At 36.7% G+C, this 19,275-nt stretch overlaps 3 protein-coding genes across 3 annotated transcripts in view; all 3 read right to left on the reverse strand.

Moving 5' to 3' along the window:
* The window catches only part of LOC18100975 (cytochrome P450 71AU50), a 56,556-nt gene extending 50,449 nt beyond the window's left edge, over positions 1-6,107 (reverse strand). The window contains exon 1 of the mRNA XM_006380398.3: positions 6,049-6,107. The gene's annotated coding sequence lies outside the window, so the exon portion shown is untranslated. The remainder of the gene's footprint in view (positions 1-6,048) is intronic.
* The window catches only part of LOC7456950 (cytochrome P450 71AU50), an 88,613-nt gene that overhangs the window by 11,652 nt on the left and 57,686 nt on the right, over positions 1-19,275 (reverse strand). The gene's annotated exons all lie outside the window — the stretch shown is intronic.
* Positions 4,212-6,052, reverse strand: LOC112328209 (cytochrome P450 71AU50). The gene is made up of 2 exons (XM_024605373.2): positions 5,156-6,052; positions 4,212-5,069 (listed from the first exon to the last, which is right to left on the reverse strand). The coding sequence occupies exons 1-2, from the start codon at positions 6,032-6,034 to the stop codon at positions 4,452-4,454; spliced, it is 1,497 nt and encodes a 498-aa protein (XP_024461141.1). The 5' UTR covers positions 6,035-6,052; the 3' UTR covers positions 4,212-4,451.

A 19,275-nucleotide genomic window follows, 5' to 3' on the forward strand; every position in this document is an offset into this window, starting at 1 on the left:
AGCACTTGTATTATCGGCAAAAAAAGGAGTAGGAGTGCACTGCTGAAAACCAAGCTCAGCAAGGAGCCCGTGGAGCCAGATGATTTTGGAACAAGCTTGGGACATAGCCCTGTATTCCGACTCAGTAGAAGACTTGGAAACACGGTCTTGTTTCTTGCTTTTCCAGGAAATAAGTGCAGGGCCAAGGAACATACACCAACCAGTAGTTGAACGCCGAGTGTTAGAACACCCGGCATAATCAGCATCACTATAAGCAATAAGATCAAGAGAAGTACCAGCAGGATAGCAAAGTCCTCTTCGAATTGTGCCATGAACATAACGAATTATTCTTTTAACAGCAGCCAGATGGAGGTGCCTTGTAGAAGCCATGAACTGACTAACCTGTTGTACTGGATAAGAAATATCAGGTCTAGTGTTTGTAAGATAGATCAAGCTACCCACGAGTGTACGATATGCTGCAGGGTCTGATAATAAATCACCCTCATCTTTGCGTAGCTTGAGATTAATTTCCATTGGAGTATCAAGGGGTGGCGAATAGAAACACAACTCCATGTGCAGTCTTACGTAGAAACAAAGATGCATCATATTTACTTTTGAGGAAATCAAATTGAAGAAGGATAGAAGTAAATCGCTCATACCAAGCACGAGGAGCTTGTTTGAGACCATACAAGGAGCGGCGTAACTTACACACAGCAGAGGTAGGAGTGGAAAATAAGCCGGCTGGTGGTCGCATGTATATATCTTCAGTGAGATCACCATGAAGAAAGGCATTCTTCACATCCAATTGGTGTAAACACCAATGTTTAGATGCTGCGATGGCCAGAATTGTTCGAATAGTACCCATTTTGGCTACGGGAGCAAAAGTCTCCTCATAATGTACTCCATATTTTTGATGGTTTCCAAGAGCCACCAATCGTGCTTTATATTTGTCCAAGCTGCCATCAGCCTTGATTTTAACAGAATAGACCCATCGACACCCAAGAGGAGTCACACCAGAAGGACAATCAACAATGTCCCAAGTCTGATTAGCTTCGAGAGCATGTAATTCTTCCTGCATAGCCTGCTGCCAGCATGGTTCTTTAGCTGCCTGTGAATAACCAGTAGGAATAGCAATAGAGGATAAAGTGGCAGAGAGAGCAGCAGTAGAATTATGTGCCACAGAGGAGTGAAATCCATACTTAGCAGGTGGTACATATACTCTAGAGGAGCGGCGTAAAGGAGCCAAAACAGTTACCTCAGAAGCCACAGAAGGGTGCAAAGGAGGAGCAGATGACAGGACAGAAGCTGAAGGGGGCAGCACTGGAAGTCTTCTCTTGTATACCATATGTGGCTTGAACCTGTCAACTTGAGCACTTTGCAGATGAGAAGAGTCATCAAAAGAGGGTAAAGAGGCAAGAGAAGTGGCTGAGGATGAAGGCAAAGGAAAGAAACATTGATTTTCAAAGAAAATAACATTTCTGGAAACATGAACTCGATTAGTGTGTGGATCAAAACATAGATAACCCTTTTGAGTAATGCTATATCCAAGAAAGGCACACCTAATTGACTGAGCAGAAAGTTTATTTCTATGAGGTGGAGGAAGATGCATGAAGCATACACACCCAAAAGTGTGAAGATTGGTGTATATAGGAGGGCAATGATGAAGCCGAAAATATGGAGACTCTAGACCCTAGACTTGTGAAGGAAGTCTATTGATTAGATAAGTTGCTATAATGAGTGCTTCCACCCAAAACTTAGGAGGAACAGAATTTTCAATGAGCAAAGTACGGACCACATCCAAAAGATGGCGATTCTTGCGTTCCGCTACTCCATTTTGCTGAGGAGTATAGGAATATGAGCGTTGAGAAATGATACCGTTAGATTGCAGGAAAGATTGGAAATCGTTAGACATATACTCCCCTCCTGAATCTGATCTAAGAGTTTTAACAGTGGCAGAAAATTGAGTGTTAACCAGTACAAGGAACAATTTGAACATAGAGAAAACTTCTGATTTGTTCCGCAAGAAATAGAGTTTTAACAGTGGCAGAAAATTGAGTGTTAACCAGTACAAGGAACAATTTGAACATAGAGTTTTAACAGTGGCAGAAAATTGAGTGTATAACGGCTGTAGTCATCTATAAAGGTTACAAAATACTTGTATCTTGCATGAGAAAGGATAGGACTAATTCCCCAGACATCACTATGAACTATCTCAAACAGATTTGTTGCTCTACTGCCTTCAGAGGGAAAAGGTAATACTTTACTTTTGCCAAGTTTACATGTGACACAATCAAGGAACATACTGGAAGAGGAATGCATTGTAGTGTTTATTAATCCAGATTTCAACAGATGGGAGAGAATTCTAGGATTTGGATGACCAAGACGTTTATGCCAAACTTCATTAGACACTTTAGGTGCAGTACAAAAGAGAGATAAAACAGAGGAAGGAACCAAGATGCGTGGAACATGAAATTGGATGAAGAATAGACGTCCGTGCTTAGGCCCCTTCGCTACCAGCTGTCCCGACATCTGGTCCTGTACAATACAGCCATGTTTAGAAAAGGATACATCACAATTATTGTCCACAAACTGACCTACAGAAGCTAGATTGACAGCAAGCTTAGGTGAGACAAAAATATCCTTTAAAGGAGGTATATCACCAACAGCTACAATGGGAAGAGCATTGCCATTAGCTGTTTGAATATGTGAGGATCCACAATATTTGCGGATATTACTTAAGCCACCAAAGGAGTTTGTCATGTGATTGGATGCACCTGAATCTAAGATTCAAGGAAGAGTTGAAGAACCAGTACCTTGAAGACCAAGTGTGGAGAAAGCACTCACAATCATTTCTTGCACCATCTCTCTGGTTAATAAATGTGCTGGAGGCTGTGAGATAGGTGAGCCAACAAGAGGCTGTGGAGTAGAAGGACCAGCATTGGGAACAGCAGTGTGATAAGCTTTGTTGATGCGAGGAGGACGAATAGAACATTCCTTAATAATGTGTCCTGGCTGTTTGCAGTAGTTGCAAAACTTATTTGGACAATGAGGTGCAATATGACCATACTTCTTACAACTATAGCATTGTGTCTTGCTCATATCATGGTCTTTCCCTTTTCTGTAGGCAGCATAAGCAATTGGGGCAACTCTGGTCTGCTCTATAATGGTCTGAGTATGGAGACGCTGTTCTTCACGGAAGAGTTCTCCAAAACAAGCATCCAAGGATGGAACAGGATCACGATTGACAAGAGAGGCACGTACTGGTTCATATTCAGATCGCAATTTCATCAGAAATTGGTCGCGTTGGCTGATCTTATGGACTTGCTGCACTGCCAACACTCCTTCGGCTGAGATCTTAGCTGTAACAAGATCAGAATAGTCATTCCACAGAGTCAAAAATCCAGAATAGTAATCTTGAATAGAGAGATCTCCTTGGGTATAGTTGGCAATAGCCAACTCAAGCTGAAACCGCCTAGCATTGTTATCTTGGTTATAGACTTGTGTGAGGTGATCCCACATAGCCTTTGCTGATCTATGTGGGCGCAAAGACAGGATAAGATGTGGCTCCACAGAACTGAGAATCCATGACATGATTTGTGCATCTTTGGCTGCCCATGCTGCCTTAGCAACAACAGATCCCTCAACAGCCAAGTCTCCTTTGTTGTTGTCATCTATATGGCCCCATAACTCCTTTCCTTTAAGAAAGATCTCCAGCTGAAATGCCCAAGCAGTATAATTTTTGCCAGTAAATCTGACACAAACATTATCTGACTTTTCCATGAGGCTATGACTGAGAGAGAAGAAAAAAAAAAAGACTAAGATTTTAGGAATTCTATGAGAGAGGCTCTGATACCATAACAAATTTGTTTGAATTGCCTCTACCTTTCGACTAGGCTTTCATTATATATAGGAAAAGTAGTGCTATTGTGCTGTACACAGTAATTACAAAGAGGAAATCTAGGAAGCTAAATATAGTAAAAGGTAAATTTCCTATTTAATCATTTATATTCCTATTTAAGCATTTACAGTGTATACTTGACTTCAGCCTTTCTATTGACAGTAGAGACTAGGACCACCCTTTATTATTGCAGAAAAAATCATAAAAGAAGAAAAACAGAATCTTTGACAGCAACTTGAAGCAAACTTCAACAGAGTAAATGGATTAACTAATAATTACTCATAAAATCCAACATGTATTTGACCGGGAGATCAAAGTAAATAAGAAATTCAAATAATAAATTGTGGGATGTAGTTTAATTTGAATAAAATCCTGGACAGGCAAAAAGAAACATCAACATGCTGATATGAGTCTACAGTTTATTCCATGAATCCAAGGGAAAGACAATCCCTACATGATCACACTTCCAATACAGTTTATTCCATGAATCCAAGGGAAAGACAATCCCTACATGATCACACTTCCAACAGAGAATATCAAATAACAAGAAATCGAAACATTGCTTAAGCCATAATCAGAGGTGAAGGCGATAAGTTGGAGTGGCGCACAGATGGTTTGCTCTCGGGGTTACAAGACCAAACGCCTCAGTCATGTCCAATTCCTCCGGCAACATATTGTTAGGAAGCTCCCAGTCAAAGCAATGCACCAGCTGTGCCACAATTTGCCGAACCATGGTTAGTCCCAAATGCATTCCAGGGCAGCTCCTGCGCCCAGCCCCGAAGGTGAGAAGCTGGAAATCGCGTCCACGAACATCTATGTTACTCCCAGCAAACCTCTCTGGAATAAACTTATTTGCATCATCAGTCCAGGCACTTTGGTCGCGTCCAATAGCCCAAACGTTTACAAGAACACGTGTTTTTTGCGGGATGAGGAAGCCATCTATGGTGCAATCTTCCATTGACTCGTGAGGGACAAGTAGAGGTGCCACTGGATGGAGCCTGAAAGCTTCCTTTATAACCATGTGCAAGTACTCCAAGCCCTCCAAGTCTGATTCTTCCACCATTCTATCCATGCCTATTTTCTCTTCCAGTTCTTTCTGGACTTTCTTCATTACTCTTGGATGCTTGATGAGCTCGGAGAGAGTCCACTCAATTGCTGCGGCTGGGGTGTCCATTGAGCCTACAAGCATGTCCTGAAAGAGAAAGGTACAGATTTAAGGATAATCATGTGAGTTATGTGCTGCTTACTAACAGTTATTTTAATTCTATGCGTTCTTACCAAGATTATGGCTTTGATGTTGCCTCGACCAATACGATACTCAGTTTCTTCAGATCCCAAGAAGTCCAACATGACATCAAGAAAATCTTTAGTTCTGTTTTCGTCCTTGAACTGAATGTGCTCATCAATAATCTTCTCAAAGAAGTCATCAAAAACCTTGCCTATGGCCTTCATGCGCTTTGTAAGACCCTGAAGGTCAAGTGGTGCAATTGGAGGGATGTAATCTCCCAAGTTAAAACTTGCTGCTATACGGATGCCCTCATGAGTCAGTGGTTCGAACCCCCTCTCATCAAATTCCTTTTCCAAGTCTTTCTTTCCAAAAATCATCCTACAACTGATGTCAGCGTTTAGAGATGAGACCTTGGCACTAAGATCAACAGCAACACGATCACGAGAAGCGTCTTTAATGTAGTCAATCAAGAGGTCAAGCTCTTCTTTCCTCGTGGACATGAAAGAATTTATTTTATGGTTGCTAAGCAACTCAAGGGTACACATCTTGCGCACGTTGCGCCAATAAGAACCATATGGAGCAAATGTTAAGCCCTTCTGCTCGTAAGTGATATGCTTCGCAGCCTCATTTGGTGGCCTATTAGCAAACACGAGGTCATGGGTCTTAAGAATCAATTCGGCAGCCCGAGGCGATGAGACAACTACAGTAGGCACCAAGCCTAACCGCATATACATGATAGGGCCATACTTCTTTGCTAGTTGATGCAAGTCATGGTGAGGGAACTTCCCTAACAAATGTAAGCTACCAAATATAGGAAACCCTATTGGACCAGGGGGTAACTTGCTATCCTTGATCTTTCTTTTCGACAGCCAAGCTCGGAGGAAGAAAGCGAGCGGAATCAAGGCTAGAGTGGTTAATATCCAAGCCATGCTAATATATTAAGGTTGGTCTCTATGCTCTATCTTAGTGAAAGCAAACCTAAATCCAACTCTTGGTTCATACAGAGAAGATGCTACACATATATATAGTCGTAACTAGGGAGATGATAACAGGAAGAAGACAAACTGGGGATAAGTTCAATGTCTTTGTTTGTATCGCTTCTTGTTTTTTCTTTCGAAGAAAGGGATCAATTGTGAAAAACAAATTTAGTGAGATTTTATTATCTACCTAAAGCCAAACCACATAATTTAGTAAGATTTTATTTTTGTTTATATGCACTCTAATGGTAGAAAGCTATTTAGAAAAGCCAATTGTATTTGATACATAATTATTTTAATAACTCGATATGACCCGGTTGATTTGATAAGTTTAAAAATAACCTAACAATTCTCAATTAACTCGATCCAGTATTAAAAAATAAGATTGAAAAAATTAAAATTAAAAAAAACAATTCGGGTGAACTCGTCAAACTCATGATATGAATAATGAGAACATGAATTCTAATAAAAAACAAACTGAAAAAACATAGATTTTAAATAAAATAAAGGAGAAAAATTAGTAAAAAAATTTATTACAATAAATCATGTTTTGTTAGAAATATTCGATAATGGCTTTTTATTTATCTTTTCTCTTTAAGCATGAAAAACTAGAGGAAAAAAAGAGTCAAAACTACTAAGTGATAAACAGCTCTAAAAGGCTATACCAGAGAGATAAACAGCTCTCAAGTGAACGGAAACGGTAATGATAAATTAAACTACTAAGTGATATATCCTACTAAGTGAAAAGCACTACCAAGTGATGCTACTTTAGGTCGTTTTTTTTTTTTTCTTAATCATATCCTACTAAGTGAAAAGTACAGATTGAGACCCTTGTAACATTATTTTCTTTATAATTTCAGCTTTTGGTTGGAAGCCAGGAACAGCTGAGATACCGATTTCTAATCTTTGTTCTGTACGTTGACATGGGTTACGCGTGAATGAGAGTTTGATTGCGGTTGTTTTTTTATTTGGAAATGTATTAAAATAATTTTTTTTAAAAAAAAAATTATTTTTGACATCAGCACATCAAAATGATCTAAAAACACAAAAAAAATATTAATTTAAAATAAAAAAAACAATTATTTTTTTTAATTTGTTTAAAAGCGCTTTTAAAACGCAAAAAGCCTATATTTAAAATTTTCTCATATAAGTGGAAGAGCGTAATTATAAATAATTGTAAATTAAGTGTCCAGTTCTTGCCTATATTTAATTAATTAAAAAAGAAAAAGAGAGTGGAATTAAAAATAACAAAATTATATCGTATGCTTTGATTTACAGGAGAACGAAGGGTTAGAGCTAGAAAGTACCATATCATCATTCCCTCATTCTATCCATTTCGGGGAGATAAAAAAGGCAGTCATGGACGACAATTTTCTCGTAGCTCCCTTTCCATCCTCTCAGACAAGGGAAAATAATATCTACTCTACCAAACACAATTTATCCTCTAAACCAATGTTTCAGGTTCCTATAAATTACGAAGGAAAAAAGAATTAAGAGACAGGAACTTACTCAAAAAAGTGATCTTAAGCACTTGTACAACCCCGGCACATTCACACATGAGTTATGTTATAGCAAAATTAACTGAACATTGCTGGAATGAAAATGACCTGAAAGCTGACTGCCTAGCTTTTCTTTTATTTTGTAAGGGCAATGACATCGACTTGGACAGAAACAAGATTAGGGCATGTTTGGAAACGTGGTGTAAATTGCGTTCTTTTAAATTTTAAATTTTTTATACTTTTGCTAAAAATATTTTTTTAAATTTTTTTTTATATCGTTTTGATGTGCTGATATCAAAAATATTTTTTTAAAGATAAAAAAATATTATTTTAATACATTTCTAAACAAAAAACATTTTGAACCGCAACCGTTACGTAGCACAATCTTAAATAGACCATTGATCCCAAAAATTATTGTTGGTGCACTTGTCGTGATTGAGTATTTTACAAGTAATCCTTTATTATAAAACCTAACAGCTGACCATCATCAAACCATTAATCACTACTATTGATGGATAGATTCATCAAAAAAATTTAATTTTGATTTATTTTATGTTTTTTAACCAATTTAGAAATGTTTTGAATTGATAAATTAGTTTATTAGGTTTGCTATATAAAAAAAACTTCAACTCAATTTCTTAACCATCACTTTAATGATCAGAATCCAAGTAAGAAGATAATGCATAATCTGATTTATATTTAAAATAAAAGATTCACATGTCACCTACCTTTTAGAAGAAAAAAAAGGTCATTAGAGTGGGCTAGGTCAAGTAGTGCCATGGGTCCTAGGCCTTCTTACATTGGGTTAAACACATAAGCCCCACATATCTCTTTGCCCTAAAAGCTTGACATTTTTCTATAATGTTTTTAAGTTTTTTTACATTGAAATTCATTATAGAGTAAAGTACTTAACATGATTTTTAATTGCTATTTTTTTTTCCGTAGTTCTTAAATAATATTATGATTTTTTATGAGAATGTTAACATGTTTTTTTCAATTATTATGCATGTATTATGCCAAAAAAACAAAAACAAAATCTTCCAATATAAACCTAAAAGAGAGAAAAGTAGAGAGAACATGAGGAGGAGCTGCTGAGGGCAGCAACTAAAGCTGTCATTTGCAACAACTGTAAGGGAAGTGATGGGTGTGAAAAAGCTGGGAGTTTAGTCGAGTTGATGATTCTCTTCCTCCAAATATGTAATTTCTTATTTCTCCCTATCTCTAATAAGATTATCTTCTCCTTGGATATAGTTGATTTGTCAGTTAACAACCCTAAATTTTATACAATCGAATATATACATTCTTAACAAAAATTAGGGTATTTTTTTCAGCCAAAAATCCAGTAGAGGTTACTCCATATTATTAATAGCAAGTCATCTCCTAAATACTTTTAACATCCTAGAAAAAAATTCCAACATTTATCCTACTATTTGGGACTTCTTTAGCCCAAACATAAGAACAACCTCTTATTTTCTTCAATATCCACTCAAATAAAACAAGTATTATATCATTCAATGAATATTACGAATAAAAGAACAATTACATTAGTTACATCATAATTCAAGACACGTATTCATTCCTAAAAGTAAAAGTATATCAAAAAAGAAGTACAACAAACTTATAGATATGATTTAAAAACAATTACATTAGATTCATCGTCCATAATTAAGTTAGATATGTAAATACATTTTTTTCTTTTTGGTTGCGAATTATGTTAGAAAAATATTTTTATTCCTCCAAATAAATTATTTGATTAAACAAAAAGATACAAATTCATGAATCTACTACACGACTCAGTGTTGCGAGAGTTTAGAAAAATTGGGAGGCTTAACCTATTGGTTAGCCAACGTTTTTTATATATATGTGTAGGGCAATATACAATAGTAATGGTGAGGTTAGCACACAAGAGTATCGCTACAATATTTCCTGTATAGTATAATTCTTATATAGTACATTAATATGCCCCCTCAAGCTGAGGGTGGAGGATCAACCTGAAGCTTGAATCGGAAAGCAGTAAACAGAGCAGTAGGAAGCGGCTTAGTAAAAACATCGGCAAGTTGATCGTGGGAGGGGATAAAATGAATATAAATCTCTTTCCTTTCCTCGCAACTCTGTCTCGTACAAAATGATAGTCAATCTCAACGTGTTTAGTGCGAGCATGAAAGATAGGATTTGCAATAAGTAAGTAGCGCCTAGATTATCACACCAAAGGGTAGGAGCAGAGGTAGAGAGAATCTGCAAATCTTGCAATAGATACTGAAGCCAGATAACCTCAACAATGCCATCAGCCAAGGATTTATTCTCAGCCTCGGTGGAGGAGCGAGCAACTATTCGTTGCTTGCTAGATTTCCAAGAGATAGGAGTCTGACCAAAGAAGATGAGATAACCATCTGTGGACTTGCGATCATCAGTATTACCTGCCCAATCTGCATCTGTAAAACCATGGAGAGCGAAGGAGCTGCAAGTGATATGTAAACCATAGGTGGTCGTATCGCGTAGATAACGCAGAATGCGTTTAACAGCACCCCAATGAGAATCTGTAGGAGCATGCATAAATTGACAGACTCTGTTAACAACAAAGCAGATATCTGGTCTCGTAAATGTGAGATATTAGAGGGCACCCATAATTTGACGAAACCGTGTAGGGTCAGAAAACAGAGGATCCGGCAGTATGGTGACTTTAGAGGTAGAGATAGGAGTATCAATCGGTTTACAAGAAGTCATACCCACTCGAGTGAGAATGTCAAGTATATATATATATATGCTGGCATAGCATTAGACCCATAGCAGTGGGTTGAACCTCAATTCCCAAAAAATAGTGAACAACACCTAAGTCACGAAGTTTGAACTCTGAACTCAGTAACTAGATTAGGCGATGAAGCACAACAGAGTTGCTACCTATAAGCAGAATGTCATCAACATAAACCATAAGATAGAAAATATCAGTAAAATAGACAAGATAAATAAGGAGCTGTCAACCTTGGAAGCAGTAAAGCCAATAGAAATCAGAAAATCACTCAAATGAGTGTACCATGCCCGTGGAGCCTGTTTTAAGCCATATAAAGACTTATGCAATAGGCACACATGAGAGGAAAGAGCAGAGTCAACAAAAACTGGAGGTTGTTTCATGTAGACCTCTTTGGTAAGGACACCATTGAGGAAGGCATTATGAATATCAAGTTGATGAACTTTCCAATTACGTGAGACCACAATGGAAAACACTAATCTGACTGTCGCATGCTTAACAACTGGACTGAAGGTTTCATAATAATCAATGCCTTCCTATTGAGTAAAACCTCGAGCCACCAAGTGTGCCTTATACCGTTCAACACTGCCATCCATATGGCGTTTCATCTTGTACACCCACCGATAACCAATAACATTCATTGAAGGATGAAAAGGAACCAAGGACCAGGTGTGATTAAAGTGTAATGCTGGAAGTTCATCACGTATTGCACAATGCCACGCCTCATATCTGTTAGCCTCAGAGAATGTTAGGAGCTCACAACTAGGAGAAGACAGTACCCGACAGTTGGGTGCAGCAGAGGCTGCGGCAGACGCTGCTAAAAGAGCAGTCTTCGGCAGCCGCGAACGAAGAACCATCGGATGCTGACGAGCAGCAGACCGAGGGGCAGAAGGATCTGAACTGGAGAGCTGCTGAAGAGGCTAAGAGGAGAGATCAACACAAAGTTGCAGAGCTGGAGGAGATGCGGAGGAAGGACTGGAGCTCACAACAACAGAGTCAGGAGAGCTTGCTACAGAATCAGATGGGGCTGCAGTAACAGACCTGGAAATATGCAAACCTAAAGGAGGTGAACCTGTTCCTGCAAAATGATCATTAGAGAAACATGCAGATGGTGACAGAGGGGTAGGGCTGGGTGGCGGTGGTATGGTGGCTGACAGGGGTGGGGGATGGCGGGGCTGTTTGGGTGGTGCTGGAGGTGTAGCAGAGCTACTGGGGGAAAATTATGGGGGGTGAACAAGTTGGGCAAGTGTGTGGGCTGTGAGGAAGTAGCTGAGGGTCTTGCTAGCTGTTCAGAATCTGCAAAAGGAAACACATTCTCATGAAAACAAACATGACGGGAGACATATATATGTTGAGAGGCGGAATCGAGACAACGATAACCAAGGTGTGAGGAACTATAGCCTAAGAATACACAAGGAGAGGAACGAAAATTCAATTTATGAGCATGATACGGATGCAGAAACAGAAAACAAAGACACCCAAAAGTATGTAGAAAATCATAATCAGGAGTACGATTAAACAGACATTCAAAAGGAGATTGATTTTGGAGGAAAGGAGTAAGCATGTGATTGATACGATAGACTGAAGATTCAAACGCATAATTCCAAAATCGTAATGAAGCACTACATTGACCTAAGAGTGTAAGACCAGTTTTGACAATATGATGATGACGTCGCTCAACACTACCATTTTGCTCATGCGTATGAGGATAGATTAATCTGTGATGAATACTAATAGTTTGAAAGAAACTGTTTAAAAATAACCTAACAATTCTCAATTAACTCGACCCAGTATTAAAAATAAGATTGAAAAAATTAAAATTAAAAAAAATAACCCGAGCCAACCTGAGTGAACTCGTCAAACTCATGACATGAATAATGAGAACATGAATTCTAATAAAAAACAAACTGAAAAAATATAGTTTTAAATAAAATAAAGGAAAAAAATTAGTAAAAAAAAATTATTACAATAAATCATGTTTTGGTAGAAATATTATAATGGCTTTTTATTTAGCTTTTCTCTTTAAACATGAAAAACTAGAGGAAAAAAAGAGTCAAAATATTGTTTTTTTTTTTTTTTACTATTTGCTCTAAGGCTAGACCAGAGAGATGAACAGCTCTCAAGTGAACGGAAACGGTAATGATAGATGAAACTACCAAGTGATATATCCTACTAAGTGAAAAGGACTACTAAGTGATGCTACTTAAGGTCGTTTTTTTTTTCTTTCTTAATCATATCCTACTAAGTGAAAAGTACAGATTAAGACCCTTGTAACATTATTTTCTTTATAATTTCAGCTTTTGGTTGGAAGCCAGGAACAGCTGGGATACCAATTTTAATCTTTGTTCTGTACGTTGACCTGAACAGCTGAGATAATTTCAGCCTTTTCTTTTATTTTGCAAGGGCAATGAAATCGACTTGGACAGAAACAAAAGCTTATGGCCCTGTTTAAAAATACGTGCAAATTATGTTTTTTTAAATTTTTAAATTTTTGTTAAAAAATATTTTTTATATATTTTTATATCATTTTGATGTTCTTAATCAAATTAAAATGATTTTTAAAAAATAAAAAAATAATATTTTAATTCATTTCTAAATTAAAAACATTTTGAACCGCAAACATTACCACAATCTCAAACATACCTAATATCCCAAAAATTATTGTTAGTGCTCTTGTCGTGATTGAGTATTTCACAAGTAATCCTTTATTATAAAACCAAACAGCTGGCCATCATCAAACCATTAATCATTATTGATGGATCAAGATTCATAAATTTGTTTTTAATATTTAATAGAAAGATGTTTACTTTTAGCATAAGCCCATAATAATCACGAACCCAATTAATGCGCTCATATCTAACACCTTGTGGGCTCGGGCTGCATACCAGAGCCCAACACCTTGTTGTGGGCTCGAGTGCACAACACGAGCCCAATGCTGAGAGCGCACATAACACCTTTTGGGCTCGAGTGGTGCTCTTGAGCCCAGTCCCAAGGGTTGTGCCTAGTCTTTTTGGGCCATTGTCTCTTTTTTAGCCTATTAACATGGCTTGATGTTCTTGGACCTAATGAGTGTCTTAAACTCAATTTACTTCTTCCCTCATTAATGCATGTATAAGAGATATTTTTCATCTATTAATGCACGTATAAGAGATATTTATCCCTCATAAATATTATCATTGTAAAATTATTCTTCAACTCATCCACTCAAGGTTACAAATACTCCTTGAATTACCTAGGTAAAAGGTTCAAGACTTTACATTCAAAAGACATATATATTCAACACAAGAATCAATTTAATACTCCTTTTCTCTACAAGATTACCTACTTTACCATCGGAGGGTCTTCAAATCCCCCAAAAGAGAACTTTTTGTAGGTATCCAAAGGCATTCATCAAGAAACAATGTGAAACCCTGGAAATTTATAATTTAAATATATAGATGTGTAAACCATCATGTAAATGTAAGACTGAAGGTGATATGATTTCAATGAGTGATTGAAACTAAGATTAGAAATAATAGATAAATAATGATATATAATGGAAGGGATGACCTCCATAAAATCAATTTTGGTTTAGAATTCATAAGGACATAAAAACTTGTAATGTGTTTTGATGGATAAAATAATGAGAAAAATAAAAACATATTTCTAAGAAATAAGTGAGGTAATAAAGAATACATTATAATAAAGGATAGTTCAATGAAAAGGGTAGGACTGAAGGTGCAAGCACAAATTAAAATCAGTGACGTTATTTTGAAACGGTAATAAGCCCAATAAATAAATAAAGGTGGAAATTCTAAAATGAATTTATTAAAAAATAATAAAATGACCTTACAGGTTTAGAAAGAAAATTGATATGATTTTATGTGAAGATTGAACAAGAAAATTTGGATCGTTGACGAAACATTCATGAACTAACCAATTTTACATTAGAAAGCAGAGCTCTCAATCCAATCATCGAATTGGGATGAAAGTTTGCATGAAGTCTATTAATATGTTTTCATACCTTGGTTAAATATCTCATCCCAATCGGAGTTCGGTAAAGACTAGCGATTTGAGCAGAAATAAACCAGATAGTTTATATGAAAAATAAAATAAAATACATAAAGGGATAAACGAGGGATAAAATTGTAATTACAGGAAAAGGTGCTTATAAAACTGCAAAGAGGCCACCATTTAAAAAAAAAAAAGGTGAGAGACAATTGAGAAAATTCGGATAGAGAGAGAGAGCTGCAGATTTTGGAGAAACCAATAATGCTCCAGTGGCCATATCTCTGGAATCCACTGTTGAATCATGCTGCATTTTTGATATATTGTTCTTCTCACACTCCTCTACTAACATACTAGAGGGATTGGAAGGAATACAATCCTTTTGACAGAAATCATCATCGGAAATTTCCTGGAAAACAAAAGGAAATACACCTGCAGAGCAGTTTGGTCGCCGGTCGATTTATCTCTCTTCTAGCGTTGGATCATGCTCATTCTTGGATATGTGGTGCACCGAGATGTTGCCTTCATTCTAGACGGTGGAGATCGGAAACGCATTGTCTGGCAAGGTTTCGGGCATGTTGAATAGTAGCTCATCCATTTTCAGGTTAGCTCGGTTTTATTCAGATCTAGGGAGATCGATCTAACCGTTGGATCATTTTTATTTTAAGATATATTGTGCACAACTCTATGATATATAGTATGTCCGTTGGGTTTAAAAAAATAATCAGAGGTGGATGACTTATTGCTTTTTGAATCTGTTGCTAGTTTTGGTAAATTTTAGTAAGCTTGATTAAATAAATGTTTTGATGAAATTAGAATTGTGTGGGTGTAGGGTTTATGGAAGATGTAATGACAAAATATGTTCTTGTTATTAGTATTGTTATAGATTAATTATGTATTCTTTATATGAGGGGAAAAATGATTATTGTGTAAGAATAGGAAGGGAAATTGCTATATGAACATGTTGATTGAATAAAAAGCTAACTTATTGGTTGTGTGGATATGAATGGGGTGGAACCATGAAGAAATTGAAATGAAAGAAATTTGAAAAATAATGTAGCAAATTTATGTCAACATTTTTCAACCACCATCACTTATGACAAATACACTAAAGTCAGCTGCAATATTTATTGTAGTATTTAGCGGTTGTTTGGTATTTATTGATTGCTGCCAAGGCTTTCATTTCTCCTATAAATGGAGACAAAGAGAGAGTAAGAGAGAGTAAGTGTGTAGTGAGTGCAAGTGCAACTGTGAGAGTGAAAAGGAGTAGATTTAAGAGAAAAACCGAGTGTAAGAGTGAAACACTGGTTTTGTGGGATTATACTGGTTGAGTTGAGTGTTTGTATCATTCCTCCAATAATATACAATTTGCTGCCTCCGTGGACGTACCCGGTTTTGAGGAACCACGTAAATCTGCTTATTTGTGTTTTATTTGTGTTTGCTTTCGATCCCGTATGCACAACAAATTGGTATCAGAGCATTAGGGAAGCTAGAACACTGAAAAACACGTTTTTCATCTCTCGGTTCAAAGTTGCAGAATTTGCAAAGTTCTCGGATCTTGATTTTGACCACCTGAGGGGATTCCTCTCATCGATACGAGTCCGACAATATAAAGATCATCAAAATTAGAGTCGAAACGAGGCCTGTAGAGCTCGCCGAAGGTTCGCTTGAAATCTGCCGGAAAAACAAGATAGTGCCGGAATTCAAGCCTAAGAAGGCTGCCACGTCATCTGACACGTTAACACTGAGTCATCATCCACGTCATCAACAGATGTTCCACAGTGCCATATCATCAGCCACGTCATCTAAATAGTAACGAAATATTCTCTTGACAGAATAAGAATATTCCATTCACAGTGACAGAATATTTAGCAGAGACAAAATATTCATTTGTAATCCAAAGACGTCCTAATGGCTGATATTCCAGAAGAAAGATCAGCGGGGAATGCTAGTATACCTCCACAATACATCCCGGTATTGAGTACCAAATTTGATGTCGTATGTGAGGCGTCGCGGCGATCGTCCACCACTCAAGGAAAAATGTATTGTGGTCTATCTGGCAAATGTGGAGAGGCAAGGAATTCTTGTCTCTTACCAGTGGAAAATTTTGAATGGGAGTCGCCACCTAGAGTTATTTTTTTCCCGTTTTTTCTAATTGATTTTTATTTCAATTTCTTCCTTTAACATTGGGTTAATTAGAAATTAGACTTCATAATTTTTTTTATTTGCTTTCTATGGGATTATCCTAGTCTCATAACTTGGATCGCGTGTTTGGTAGTTTGACACGGGTTAACACGGTTCATTTTTTTTATCCTTTTTTAATTGATTTGTTTTTCAATTTCACCCTCCAACAACTCAATTTGTTTTTTTATTTATTTTTTTCTTTCTAATATTAGGTTGTTTGGGAATTGGGATTCATAAATTTTTTTCTATTTTTTTTCTGTTTCGTTATCCTTATCTCATGTATTTAGTTTCTTTTTCTCTCGATTTCAACCTTCAACATTAAATCTGTTACAAGTGGGGCTTTATAATTTTTTTATTTACTTTTATAAGGTTATCCTGATCTCATAAGCTGATTTGCGAGTTTGGTAGATTAACTCAGGTTGACTCGGGTAGTTTTTTTTTTATCTTGTTTAAATCAGCCACTGAATTGAACAATGGCCAACATCTCTCGTGCATATGTAGACCACGACTGTTTGGATATCCCAACATCTCTCAACATTAAATCTGTTACAAATGGGGCTTTATAATTTTTTTATTTACTTTTATAAGGTTATCCTGATCTCATAAGCTGATTTGCGAGTTTGGTAGATTAACTCAGGTTGACTCAGGTAGTTTTTTCTTTATCTTGTTTAAATCAGCCACTGAATTATACAATGGCCAACATCTCTCGTGCATATGTAGACCACGACTGTTTGGATATCCCCACTGAATTCTCCCATCCTAGTTTGTAAGTGATTTCATAGTGGTATCCCAGCAGCTTTGCCACCCATTTTTGTTGTTCTGACATTCCAATGCGTTGCTCCAATAAATATTTGAGGTTGCGCTGATCTGTCTAGATATAAAACTTTCGGCCCAATAGTTATAGTCGCCAAGTTCTGATGGCTTGAACAATGGCCAACATCTCTCGTGCATATGTAGACCACGACTGTTTGGATATCCCCAAAGCTTGGCTCATAAAGGCAATTAACTTGCCTTGTTAAGTTGAACAACACCAATTCCATCTCTTGAAGCATCAGATTCAATAACAAAAGACTCTTTAAAGTTAGGCATAATAAGTGTAGGAGTTGAAGTCATGGCTTGTTTAAGAGCTTACAAGGTGGATTCAGCCTCTTCTGACCAACTGAATTGCCCTTTTTTTAATAGGTTTGTAAGTGATCGGTTCAAGATGTTGTAGTCACGAACAAACTTGCGGTAATAACCTGTAAGGCTTAAGAAACCACGTAATTCATAAATATTAGTAAGCCTAGGCCAATTTAGCATTGTTTGAATTTTTACTTGATCAACTTTGACTACATGAGAAGTAACAATATGACCGACGTACTCCAATTCTTCCTTGCCAAATGCACATTTGTTGAGTTTAATGAAAAATTGGTGTTGCCTTAAAATTTCAAAAGCTTGTTTAACATGTTCAAGATGTATGGTCCAATTAGGGCTATAAATTAAAATGTCATAAAAAAAAGACTAACACAAATTTGCAAAGATAAGGTTGAAATATGGAGTTCATAATGGCTTGAAAAGTGAATGGTGCATTACAAAGACCAAAAGGCATGACTAAATATTCGTAATGACTTTTATGAGTGCGAAAAACTGTTTTTTAAAGTCTATAGAGTGTACCCATACTTGATGGTAGCCATCTCGAAGGTCGAGTTTAGTAAAGTAGGAAGCTCCATGAAGTTCATTTAGCATATCACCAGTCGTTGCTATTGGAAATCGATATTTGATGGTTGTAAGATTAAGGGCTCTATAATTAGTATAAAAATGCCATGTGCCATTGTTTTTAACCAATAAAACAGGAGAGGAAAAAGGACTAGTGATGGATCTTATAAGCTTTAATTTTAACATGTCATGAACTTGTTTTTCAATTTCAGTCTCTTAAAAATAGGCATACTTGTAGGGTCTCACATTGATGGGTTCAGTTCCTTCCTTTAGAGGGATGCAGCGGTAATTGCTTAGGCTCTTGAAAAATTTCCTCAAAAGCTTTTATCAAATGCTACATATCTAAGTGTGCATCATGTTGTGAGTTGTAGGCAAATAGCAAACAAAGAATGAACATGCATAGAAACTAACATATGAGTAATGGATGAATATGGATTCTCTATAATATTGGCTTGAAGGAATCATAACAAAAAAACTTCCTTGTGATTTAGGAGGAGCAACCAGGATTGGATCTTCTGTTAGGGGAGGTCGCGAGGCAAGCGAAGCAGGTGCGTGATTTTCCCTCCTATTTGCACTTATACAATTTAAAATTCTTCTGGTGAATGTAATTATAATAAATATCATGTTCAAAGTAAATAAAGCCTAGCGTATTTACAAGATTAGCTTCGGCTAATGGCATCCGTGAAAGGAATGCCGGGAGATGATTTACAAGATTAGCTTCAGCTAATGGCATCCATGATAGGATTGTCGGGAGATGAATTACAAGATTAGCTTTGGCTAATGGTATACAAGATTTGCTTTGGCTAATGGCATTCGTGATAGGATTGTCGGGAGTTGAATTACAAGATTAGCTTCGGCTAATGGCATTCGTGATAGGATTGCTGGGAAATGAATTTCAAGATTAGACTTTGCAAGGTCACCCAGTTCACGCAAGTAAATAAGAGTATCCAAATTAAAAATATGCAAATGAGTGTAAATTGGGTTTAAAAGATTTACAAGCAATATATATAAGTTCTCTGTTAGAATTCTCATGGATCCGATAGAAATTTAATACTTCATTCGTATACATTACATGAGCATAT

Source organism: Populus trichocarpa, chromosome 7 (assembly GCF_000002775.5).
Source record: "Populus trichocarpa isolate Nisqually-1 chromosome 7, P.trichocarpa_v4.1, whole genome shotgun sequence".
Classification (NCBI taxonomy): Eukaryota; Viridiplantae; Streptophyta; class Magnoliopsida; order Malpighiales; family Salicaceae; genus Populus; species Populus trichocarpa.

What these genes read in the sequence shown, in the direction of transcription:
- LOC112328209 (XM_024605373.2), bottom strand. Translation starts at nt 6,034, where the DNA reads ATGGCTTGGATATTAACCACTCTAGCCTTGATTCCGCTCGCTTTCTTC. An exon ending in ACATCAAAGCCATAATCTTG is followed by an intron (nt 5,070 to 5,155) that starts GTAAGAACGCAT and finishes TTTCTCTTTCAG; the next exon opens with GACATGCTTGTAGGCTCAAT.